General features: G+C 33.3%; 1 protein-coding gene across 1 annotated transcript; it reads left to right on the top strand.

The window, feature by feature from the left end:
- The first annotated feature begins 2,138 nt into the window (after window positions 1–2,138).
- Window positions 2,139–6,384, top strand: LOC131601424 (CASP-like protein 5B2). Its single transcript, XM_058873232.1, has 3 exons — window positions 2,139–2,451; window positions 5,001–5,133; window positions 5,591–6,384. The coding sequence occupies exons 1-3, from the start codon at window positions 2,318–2,320 to the stop codon at window positions 5,789–5,791; spliced, it is 468 nt and encodes a 155-aa protein (XP_058729215.1). The 5' UTR covers window positions 2,139–2,317; the 3' UTR covers window positions 5,792–6,384.
- Window positions 6,385–13,163: the final 6,779 nt, after the last annotated feature.

Raw genomic sequence — 13,163 nt, 5'->3', positions numbered from 1 at the left:
GGTCATGAATGAATGCAAACATATATAACATACTTATACCATCATCATCATCAAGTATGTTTAAATATATTAGCATCATTCAAACATCATCAAATTATCATCATCATACCACATAAGTCATCACATGAATATTACTTCAAACATAGCATGTACTTAACATATCTCATCACATATATGTATAATACATCATTCATCAAGAAATAAATCATGTTTCAAAACAATTCGAGTTATGCCTCATTTCATCATTTATACACGTAATTTATCTCATGAGGTCCACCGTATTCGAAACGATACTAAAAACAGACCTACGGTCTAAAAGATACATCATTTTCAAGTTTGGACAATTTTCTACACAGCAAGGTTCGCTCAGCGACGCGAGGCAGAAGCGAATTCCTTCAGACCTCCGCTCAGCGGACCTCTAGCGACGTTAGACAGAAGCTAACCAGGTCGGGTCCTCCGCTCAGCGGACCCCCCTCCGCTTAGCGGACCTGCGATTTTACCAAATCTCAAGTCTGCGACAGACCCTGCGATTTCACACTTTCAAGCCCCAAAATCGACTTTAAGCACCAGATACAGTCATACAATCAACAAGTACATCATTGTACATCATCATACATCAAAACAACACATTTTAATCCAACAATTCATGAGATTTCATCAATCATAACATCCCTAACCTAACATACAAATCAATTGACTCAAACGACATCCCTAATCAATATTATCATCTAAAAATACGATAATAGATGCTAACCGGAGAGTCCCCCCTCACCTTAGCCAAATTCTTGATCTTTGGTCTCTTCCTCTTTGTTCCTCTTTCATGTTCTCCGTGTTCCAAACCTTCAATCTTTCACGTTCTATTCCTTTCCCAATTTCCTTCTTGTTTTATGAAAACTAACTTTAATTAGAAAAGGCTTTTTACTAACTCACACCTCCTTCCTTGCTAACATCATACATTGTCCCAATGCCTTAAACCTTTTATTTTCTAATTTTATTTTCCATAAATCAAGATAATTCTAATATTAATTAAATTTTCAATTTAAATTAAAATTAAAATCATACGGATGTTACAAGACGCCTTTTAGGCGTCAGTCCTCGTTATTTTGGATTTGTACTCCTTTTATGATCTAAACATGCCCTTATAAGTGGGGGCAATCATTACCTTATAAGTAGGTTTTGTAGAGTTGAGTTAGACTCAACCACATTACTTAACATGATATTAAGAGTCTCGTTTAATATCCGGTGGGCCACATGCAATCAGGTTTCTGCCATTAGGCCACTCACCATTTATTTCCACGCTTCAGATGTTCAATCCTAAATGTGAGAGGGTGTGTTAAGAGTCCCACATCGAATAATATACGACCTGGACATGTTCTTATAAGTACGAACAATTCTCACTTTATAAAGCAATTTTTACATTTCTTAATAACCACCTTGCATATATATATATATACAAACCTTTATAATTTCTTAATTAATTTGAATATATGTGGATTTATGGTGTAACATATCTGGTAAGAATATTAGTCAGTGTTGAAGGTAATTATGTAATTTTCACATTGATGAATCATGGATGATACTCAAGTTATTATAAATAAATATTTGTAGCCAAAGAACACAATCATAAGACAACTTTCAAATGTTTTGAATGGGGATATATGAATGAAACTTCATGTCTTTTAGACTAAATAATATTAAAACTTCCATATGAGAGTGCTATGAATGCTATCATCCATCAATTCATTGACAAGAACATGAAAGTATACCCTAATGACATAGGGGTAAAATTCAAAGACTTAAAAGACCACTTATTACAATATGAGTAAGCCTTGAAATGAAAAGTATATTGCATGGATTAAAGATAAAAATAGACTAAGAAAAAATAAAACTAGAATTTCTTTTTCACTTTCCCCAAAATTAAAAATAATAATGTATCTTTCATTTGGAGAAAAAGGAAACAACCCACCCACTCCTACTTGCAGCATAAAGACACCAAAAACAATTAAAAAAACAAAACTTTCTCAATAACAACTCATAACAATAAAATAAAAAACTAATAAAATATTAGAAAAAACACTTCAAAAATTTAGCTTTTATATCTAATTTATTTTATATTAATTTCATATAATTTATTTTAATTTATTCGAACACACACAAAACAAAACGCAAAATTTCACATTTCTTCTGCAACACTCTCTCTCCAATGGATACAGAAAGCAGAAGAGAAAAATTCCCATAATCTCATTTTTTTTTTTGAAAATTAGGGTTTCTGTTTATTCCTCTTCACAAAAGCTACAGAAGAACAATTTGAAGGAGGATGATGAAGAGGTTGTTGGGTGGACCTGGAACAGTGAGTGGATTCTTGTTGCGGTTTGGACAATGTGCATTTGGTGCTGCTTCCATTACCGTCATGGTTACTTCTTTTGGCTTCTCTACCTACACTGCTTTTTGGTTAGTTTTTTTTTTCTTCTTCATATTTTAAGTAAAAATTGCATTTTTATTTTCTTTGACTTGTTTTTGAAATTAAGGGTTTTTTTAGTTATGGTGTTGGATCATTGTTTGTTTGCTCAAAGTGGGTGCATTTTTTTTCTTTGCTTTTGTTGAGAGTTGGATTGTAGGGGTTTGATTAGGGTTTGTTGGTTTATGAAAATGAGTAAAGTGTTTTGTGAAAAGGATGGGGTGATGATCAATCAATGTTATTGCTAAACTTAGGGGAATGATTAGTTAAAATGGATAGTGTTTTCATTCTATAGTTATCCTTAGCATTTAGAAATGAGTTTGTGATTGTCATGTCATTTGGGAATGAATGGGTGAGTTATACCATTGACATATCAATGTCATTTCTAATCTTAGGAGAATTAGTACTTATAATGGAAATTGTTTTCCTTCTTAAAATACCATTGACATATGGAAACTTTGTAGTCTGTACCACTGACACCTCTGAAAAAATGTGTGTTAGTGTTCACAGACATTTGTGATTACATTCAATTTATTCATTTTTTCAAATTATTACTTGTGTCGATGTGTTAGGGTTGATGTTGTGTCTGTGTATGTGCTTCATAGTATGGAAATGGGTTTGTAATGGTTATGGTCTCATTTGGGGATGAGTGTGTTGGTTTATATATTCAATTTGATGTACTCCAATTTCAAAACGGATGCCAAACTGATTCTTTACATGGAAAATGATTTACTTTTATTTTACAATTATTGTAATGAGTATTATTTTGGTTTTACTAAGGCAATAATGAGTTATGAGACGACCTCATTTAATGGGATAAGCATTGGTTATTATTATATAAGTAAGACAATGGTGAGCTTAAGTTAGGGTCAAATTGATTCAAAATACCCGAGTTTGATCTCTGGGTGGAACAATTCTTGACTAGACTTTACTTATATTCCGACCAAACTTCGGATTACCGGGGATCCTTTTTCATTGAAACCAGCGGGTTAAGAGAAAAAAGTAAGACCACAATGTTTTATTCATTCTAATTCTAAAATTTCCTTTGTACGTTTTCCACTTACTTAATCGAGGATGTCTTTGTTGGGGAATTGGGTTATTTCCTTGGATAGAATTACCATTATGATCTTCTTTCTAGTTGAAAATGTCATGATTTTGTTAGTGCTGTTAGCTTGGGAACATGGAAATGCCTGATTATTGGAAAGAGTTATGCAGTGTAGTTTTCTCGCTCATATCTTATGGGTGAACATTGGCTCACATCATGCATAGGGGATATACACAGAGTATGCGTGTGGAAAAAATGTTGATCATCTGTAATCCGATTGCGGAAGCTGTTAAGATATGAGATGGAATGTTTATCACTATGCTTTTCTGTTAAATATCACCGCTTCATGTGAATGTGGGCTCCTTCGTTTATGTTTTAAGGATTTTAATGAATGCAATTTCGGTTGTCTACCCTATTTGGCAATATTGGCTAATTCAAATTCTAATCTATGATTCTTATCTAAATAATAAAAATAAATAGATGGGTCTTGTTCTTTGATTCTTCTAACATGTTGCAACTTGGGCTTTTGGTTTCCTTGAAGCGCCATTCCGCAAGGACTGTGGCATGTTGGGGTTGGCTCATATTGACAGCTCTAAATCCAATCTCTATTATGATTGCAAAATATCAAATAGTATCTTCCTATATGTAATTTAGAGTATTTTAGTTTTTCCCTTGAGATTGGTTAATATACTTCTTTATATTTTCATGGTTTATTATTACTTACATATGTACATACACGGTGATGAGTCTAGTATTGGTAACAAAAGCTCAAGCTTGTTGTTTTGCGACAAACCCTTTGCTTTAAACCAATGTCCATTTAAGTTTTTATAGTCTCAATGTTATATTTTCTTTTCCCCCCATCTAAAGCCCTTTAATTTGGACATAGTATCACCACAATAATATCCTCTGTGACTTACCACTTATTCCACCAATATTCCGCTGTTGAGTCTTATAAAATCTGAAACACTATGGTAATAGTGCCATTGTTTCCATTATCTTTTTATTATCATCAGTTTCCAATTGTCTTTACTCTCTAAAGTTCTCTTTTAAGTTAGAATATTTCTATCTGCTACTTCTACAACCTCCTTGCGAATCTCTGGCCAGTTCATCCTCTTTTTCAATTTGCTTCTATAAATTGAATTTTGTGCCTCCCCTGTTTTAAAACAGGACAAATTTGGTGATATTCATCTATTCTTCTTGTACTAGTGTTTTTCCGTTGCTGATTCCTTTCATTTTGGTTTCTCCCAAATATTATAATGTCTCAATTTATACTTTGGGTGTTTAAACTTCTCGTTGTTGATCTCACATGCTTTGTTTCGAGTTTTTGATTCTAATGGCTCTTTTCTTCAGGAAATAAAGAAAAGAATGAATAGATGCTAAATTAATTGTCAAATGTTACAACTCAATGTTAAAATGTTTCCTTTTTTTTTTGCCTAAATTAATTGTCATGTTTTCTCGGGAATGTAACTCTCTGGATATTTGCCTCCTTTATTTCAGCTATTTAACCGCATCAATGGGACTTCAGGTGCTCTGGAGCTTTGGACTTGCATGTCTTGATATTTATGCCTTGAGAAAAAAGAGAGACTTACAAAATCCAATTCTTGTTAGCTTGTTTGTCGTAGGCGATTGGGTAATAGTCAGACTACTCTTTTTCCTATTTTCATATTGAAAACTAGTTTATAAAATGAAACAATTTAAAGGATAAAAATATGCTTAACATAATAGTACACATAATTTCAATTGAACAATTATTCAACTTGTTCTAACTTTCTTTTGTAATCTATGAAGCCCTGACGCAAGTACAAACACCAGAAACACGACACCGACACTGACACATAAACACCAATAGAATGTAACCACGCTTGTTGGTTTCATGTTATACCCCAACACATGTCGAACACTGAATACATCTTTAATCTGAAGTATCGATGGTATGTAGCTTACATAGTCACTAACATAGTTTTCAAGTCTCATTTTATACCATTAGGAACCTTTGTTATCTTCTTCTATGGCATTACTTTTTTTATTTTGTGAATTTTTTTTGTGATATGTGGTGAAATCATTGTAGTGACTTGTTCTAAATACAGGTAACAGCCATTTTGTCACTAGCAGCTGCATGCTCATCAGCAGGAGTCATAGTTTTATACACAAAAGACGTGGATATGTGCGTGACTCATAAGATAATCCCTTGCCACAGGTACCAGGTTTCTATAGCCATGGCTTTCGTCACCTGGTTTCTTACTGCAATATCATCACATGTGATGTTTTGGATATTGGCCTCAGTCTAGCCTGACTATCATACACATCACAGTTTCTTTGATATCTTTCTGACTCGCGGGGCGAAATTTTCTTTACAATCCCTTCTCAAAACTCTTGATAGGTGGTTTTTGAAGTGTCAGTTTAGTATGCCAGTTATCGCAGCGATCTCTTTGCGATCCAGTTCTTGGTTAAAAAAAAATCTTGCCTCAATCTAGTTGTAGAGTTTTGGTTTAATTTTAGCTTTGGATATGATTCTGTGATTTTTTCTTAATGTAGGAAAATTATCTCACTCATGCTACATTTTTGCTTGCTGTACATAATCTTGTTTACTAATTTAGTATCCAGGAAACCTTGAAAAGAGATTCTGGAGTTCTCATTTCACTTGTTCTTATGAGTTATAAAATTCATGCTCTTGACAGGGTTAACTATTACTAGCAGGGGTATTCATGGTTCAATTCAGTTAGAAAATTGAATCGATTTGAACCAAACCATAGTAAAAGGTCACTTGAACTGAACCAAACTGTTTCAATTAACAAAGAACCTAACAAATCAAAATTATTGGATTTGTATAGTGGTTCAAAATTTTGAGCCGTACCAAATCGTTAGAAGATATATTTTTTTTTTTTTTTCCAAATCGAATATTTGTTAAAGAACCAAATCATTATACTTTTCCCTTGATTTTTTTAATAAAAAATTTAAAATTTGTTTTTAGCATTTTCAGTTTCGGTTTTGTTTTTTTTTTTCTTTTCATTTAGTTAGTTTTAAAATTGTTTGTGCAACATGGTTTGATTCACTAATCATACATTAAAGGTCGGTTTAATTTGATTCGATTTGGTGGTTTTTTTAACAGTTTAATTCAATTTGGATTGATTCGATTTGTTGGTATTTTTTAGGGGTGGCAAACGGGCATGCCTGCCCCGTTTAGACCCACCCCGCAAAAGCCTGCGAAAAAACGGGGCGGAGCGGTGCAGGCTTTTTTTAAGAGTGCGGCCGCAAAAAAGTGAGGGTGGGGCGGGGAAAGCCCGCGGGCATTCGGTTTTTTAGGCCTAAAAATAGTAAAATTCTATAAGAAATAAATGCTCGCAAAAGCCCACAAAAAAATGGGGCGGGGCGGACACATTAAAGAGAGCGGGCCTAAAACTTTGTCCCGCCCCACGAAAAAGTGCGGGTAAGACGGGCTTTCCCCGCGGGCCGGACCCGTTTTGCCACCCCTAGTTTTTTTTATTGGACCTACTTACTAGCCATATAATATTGGTGAAGGGATGACTAACAATTTTTCAATTCAAAGGACTAAACTCTCATTTTACAATTTGAAGGGTCTTAATTGATCTAACTATGTTATTATTTCAAAAACCAGTCATTATTTAATATTTTCATGTTGGATTAGGTTTACATGTTACTTCAATGAATAAATAAATATTATGAGTGAGATTTCAATGAAAGGCATGTATGCAAATAGAATGTTTTACACGCCATCTTCTACCAAACCTGAATATAAAATAAACAATCAAATAAATATCATAAACAAATTTTGTATGTAATCTTGTTAGATGGTAGTGATAAAAACAGTTTTTAGTAAAAAAAAAAATCATTGATCATTGTTAGAAACATAAAAATCATTCAAACCACTAAACAAAACAAAGAAGCACTTACCATAATTATTCATTGTTTCTATGATATCACACTTTTGATTAAGAAAACATATCCAATATAGTAACATTTTATGACCCTTTGGCCATGAAACACATACAATATTGACACAAGCATTCATAAGTCATAACCAATATTTACAATTGCATAATGCTAACAAACTACACCAAGCACCAACACAAACATATGACTCCTTTTTTAGGTTAGTCACACACTTGAACATGCAAATTAAACCACAAACATAAACACTTAAACATTACAAACAAGTAAAACAATAATCAAACAAACCACATTCATTCAAGCACCACAATACAAGAACTCGTGTTCATGTCGAAACCCTACGTGAATCAATCAAGCGGCGACGTGGTGATCGAACATCATTGCCCGAAGAAGATATGATAACTTTGGTAGGGTTTGAAGAAGGCGAAGAAGACGAAACGGTTTGAAACCGACCGGAATCACCGGCGGGGAGTTTCATGTAAGAGTAAGAAGGTGAGTCACAAAACCAAGAACCTATATTATTCCTTTCTTTGCCATTTTTGTATTGGACTACGGCTTTGTACACAAATGGAATAAGACCCTCCATTTTTTGATAGAGAAAGTGTTTTTGGCTTGGTTTGTGATTTGGATGAGTTGAATAAGGTGAGAGGAGAGAATGAGAAGGGTTGAAACTTTAAAGGTGTTTTTGGAGGGTAAGGGTATGTATGATGAAGTGGAGTAATAGAATGTATTGGAGTATATAACTCTTCACGCTAAGCCTAGGGAAGTTTCATTTTCAATGTTAACCTACAAGAAGATTTTGAAAGCTATGTTCAAACCACATTCATTGCCCACAATAGATATTTAATGGGGAAAAATCATTAGAGGATTGTTTTTGTGTTCATCCCATTGTTTTAATTAATGGGTTTGAGCTTTCAAAACAAGATTGGTAGGTTTTGATATGATGTTTTTCTATTTATATCTTTATTTTGATTTTTATACTTGTGGCTAAGTAGTGAACATTGATTTTATCATAGTTGGTTTTATTTATAAATTTATGTTAATTAATGATAATTCTTTCTGAACCAAATGATAATGACACTATTCAAGATTAATCGGATGAGATGATAAAAAATATCTTTTCCCGCTTAATCAGAAGTCTTGAATTCGAACTCAAGTCTGAATTTGAGGAAGAATTTTGTCGTCCATTATAGTTTAATGCATATAAAAGATATTCGATTTTATAATAAATAAAATGATAATGTCATTGTTTGGGAAGGTCTTATTTTTATTGTTTTTAAAGTCCAATTTATATAAATGATAATTATTTTAGTGAAGTTCTTCTCTTAACCAACCTTCAAAATTAAATGTACAATAATTTGATTGAAATTCCAACAAATGCAGTTCACCCAAAAATGTCCAACAATTGCCTGTATATATCTAACTTTTTTTAAAAGTCAAATTCTCTTTATTGCTATTTATTTATTTTTTTCAAAATTCAAGCCTTATGATTGAATATGTACTCTCCAAAGAAAGTTTTGTCTTTCAAGTTATATGTAGACATATCCAAGTTATATTCCATATTTTTTCTAGCCAAATAAAGAGATAGTATTTTATTTAAAAACAAATGAAAAGTACCACACTTATTTTAATCACAAACTAAGTTGATTTATAAATCATCAACAACTTGTTTACACATAAACGTCGTTGCCAGGAGTTGAACCCTGGACCAACAACACCCTTAACTCAACTAGCAAGTGCCAGTTGAGCTACCCCACCCAGCCCAATCACAAACTAAGTACCACACCTGCTTCATCCAAATACCAACTCCACATACTCTGATTGAAAATAAAAAAAGTGTTTTGTGGACACATCTTTTTAGTACACTCGTGCAATACCGATTAATTATATGTAAAAACGTGAATTGTTTTATGCAAATAATCAAGTTTTTAAAATTAGTTTCTATATTAACTATTTTCTTTTATAAAGTCACTCATTTTCAAAAAAAAAAATTAATCGAAGAGGTGTTGTCAAATAAATTAACGCCTCTATTTAAAAAAAGTTAGATATATATACATATTTGTTGGACATTTTTGGGTGATTGTATATAGTCTGACTAATCCAATTGACGACCATGTTAAAAGTACAAGTGTTAGCCCCAACTCATCTGACGCATATTGTTTTTTTAAAATTAAATAAAAATATTTAATTTAAATTACTTTTACATACGATAATATTTTTAATACTAATGAGAATTAGGTTGGTCATACAGGCAACCGATTCTGTAACACCCTAATATTCCCGGCGTTTATTAATATAAAATTAGAGTAAAATTTTCAAATAATAAACAGGCAATTAGGATGTCACCCTTCTCAAAACATATTAAACTTGCTTAATTATTTAAATAGATACATAACACATTATGTGGATGAATCAAAACAAAACTTCATAATTCTCAACTTTCCATTTTATTACGCAGCGGAAAATAATCACATAATGTTATCAAAATAATCTACATTCAGCATAACAATATTTATTCAAGTAATACGGAGTTCATAAAACTCCAAGCATTCATCAAAGACAACAAGAGTAACTAAGCGTTCATTCTCCCGGTGTTACATATTAGAGCATAACCCGACTCGGCATAAGCAACAGGAAGATCAACATCTTCCAAGCGACTCCAAAATCACACTAATCCTCTAGACCTGCACATTATCCACGTGGAGGCAACATTCAAATAGAAGAGGTGAGATATCATAACAATATAAAGAAGCGTATGATGAAAAGTATATGAGAATAAAGTCATACACAATTCACCACTTCACAAAACATCAATATCGTATATCAACAATTAGTACACAAGTATTCAACAACAAGGAGCTCATCATCACATCATTAGCTATACAAAGATTCATCACCAAACAACTCATCATTATTCATCATCATGTAAAATGCTATGAGACCAACGACTATGTAGATGCATGTGGTACCAACAGAGCATACACCCCATCACAATTGTCAATAAATAGAGGCATCAACAAGGCATAAGCCTTCATCTTAGTTTGTCAATCCAGGCCATCTTAATTTTCTAATCCAGGCCATCACGAAGGCAATGTATGCGACACAACATGCAACAACAACAACAACAATTAGGCAACTACAAAGGCATAAGCCTTCAACAAACGCCAATATAGGCCATCACTTCATCGTCTTAACAACATCAATTCATCATGTTATTCATACCTCATCACATACTTCATATTACACACATCATCATAATAACATCAAACATCATAGTACACAAGTCAAATAACGACATGGCACGGTTAATTCAACCTTATAATCATAACATACTTATTGTCAATTCATCACGTGCATCATTATCTCATCATAAAGAAAATAGACATCATCATCTCAATAACATCGTATCGTCATAAAGAAAACACACATCAAGTTATACCATACATGATTATGTCAAATTTGTAGCAAAAAAGCATACTTACTATGTTATCACTAGATCGTCTCATCACTAAGTCCTAATAAAATTATTAGGAGACTAAATTATGTGAATCATTTTATTCCACCATGGTATAGTTCATTGCGTTAGCTTTCCACTGCTTCAAATGACGCTTCAATCGGAGTCTGGGAACTCAAGTTATGGCCTTCGGAAAACCTGTCATGCTGAATTTTTGATATGCGATGCTCCGACTCATAGCCTCCTTAGGTCGACGCATAGCTGATTCTTTCCCCCTCGGGTATGCTCAGGTCGACCCTCTGATCGACTCATACTGGGTGTTTTTCCTGCATGAGCCGACGCATAGCTGTATTATGCAGAATTTTTCTGCGATCTTGTGTTTCTAGGTCTGCGATTTCTTGACCCTAAAACCTACTTTTTCCATTAGTTTAGAAAATTTTAAGCCTTCTAATACATGCCTAAATTATTGTTATCAACTGCATCACCCTAACACACTTCTTATTAATTTCTAGGATTAAAACCCCAAAACCCCAATCAAAACCCAAATCACCCTCTTGATTCTTTTCACATCAATTCATCACAAAATTTTAAAATCTTCATGTAATCACACATCTGTTGACTGGTAATTTTGACATAAGCTGGGTCGAAGAGAATAAATTATTTTTGTGTCTTGGGCTTTAATTGAAGTGTTTTATCCATAGAGATGCGTGGAAGCCTGTTATTCGAAAGAATCATGCAAAACGTCGAACGTGGCATATCCCTGAAGAAAGAACGTTAGGGTCGAATTAATATAAATAGGAGTCTTAGTGTTAGAGTTTGGGGTGTTCATTTTATACAAATTACTCAATATACTCAAAGTACCAGTGTTAGAGAAAAGAGTTGCAGAGAATGTACGTATAAAAACACCATTGTTTTTGTTTCAAAGTCATTTACTATATTACAAAGTCATTTACATATCCCTTACGTTTCTTTAATTTCCAGTCGAAGTCTTTAACATTTCAGTCATTTGAATTCTTCTGTCGAATTACTTTACTTCATATTCCTGTTATTTATTACTTTCAAGAAACATTTAATATCTTTGTCAACAAAATGTTTTTTTTGAAACATGAGTTCCCTTGTAAGCATAATCATAAAAATTTAGACACATGTCCTAGGATCAATCTAGTCGATACTGTAAGTTATCAAAGTATTTGATTTGGAAGACTAGCGGTTGTTTACCAGATTTCAGGGTAAACAACATCACAAGATCATCATTATAGCGATACAAAATCAATAACAACATTCATATACGAAATCCATATAAAACACAAAGAAGATGAAATCAAAGAAAAACCTAAAAACATCAACATAGAAGTCAAAACCTCATTCCTACCTACTAATCATCACACCCAATTTTATATGGTCAGAACTCCACCTTTACCTTGGGTTGAAGATCCTTTACTCTTTCAATAGAATCCTTGCCCTAGCCTCTTTGTGCCTCTTATACTCTTTCCCGATAAACTTCTCTTTTCACGTTCTCTCCAAATTTTCCCAATTCTATTTTTTTCTCTTATTTTTATTTAACCCTTACTAACTTCTTTCTCACTAATGGGCTTAACAAACACACCCCCACTAATCCTCATGCTAACACAACATAGGCCCAATTCATTAATTAATCATTATTCTATTATTATTATTATTATTCACTATATAATAAAATAGCATAATTACTAATAATTCACAAGTAAATCACCATTTCATCAAATAATTCACAATTAATCAATTAAATAATTAAATAAAATAAACGGGCGTTACAGATTCCACACCCCCTAGCTACGCTAAATTGTCGTGCTCGCGGTTGATTCACCTCGGGTGTTTGAGGATTTGGGGTCTCGGGAACATCACAATTACTAGATTTCCTGATAAGTTCTTGCATTTCTAAGTAGTCTTGTGTATGCATTGACGTGTTGTTGTAACTGAGTTCATGACCCATGTCAAAGTAGTTGTGTAAATGAGGTTATTTGTGTGCGGCCTAGACGATTGAATAACGACATTGGTGTAAATGATTCATTGGAGAAAAGAAGAAATGGTTGTTGTGGTGTCTGGTAACCCCATGTTTATTGCATGTTTTGGTGTTTTGATGTTTGGGCGTATTGGCTATGGTAGGAGGAAGTGTTTGTGTTATATGTTCCTTCCGTGTTTTGGCTATGGTAGAATGATGTGTTGGGGGCATATGTATGTTGGGTGTTTTGATAATAAGCATCTTGTTGGTGGTGGTATGGAGTATGCTATTGGTTTTATAGTTGGGTGTTTGACAA

Source organism: Vicia villosa, linkage group LG5 (assembly GCF_029867415.1).
Source record: "Vicia villosa cultivar HV-30 ecotype Madison, WI linkage group LG5, Vvil1.0, whole genome shotgun sequence".
In the NCBI taxonomy this organism is placed as follows: domain Eukaryota; kingdom Viridiplantae; phylum Streptophyta; class Magnoliopsida; order Fabales; family Fabaceae; genus Vicia; species Vicia villosa.
Note: the sequence above shows the minus strand (reverse complement) of the source record. Positions and strands in the feature narration are given on the sequence as shown.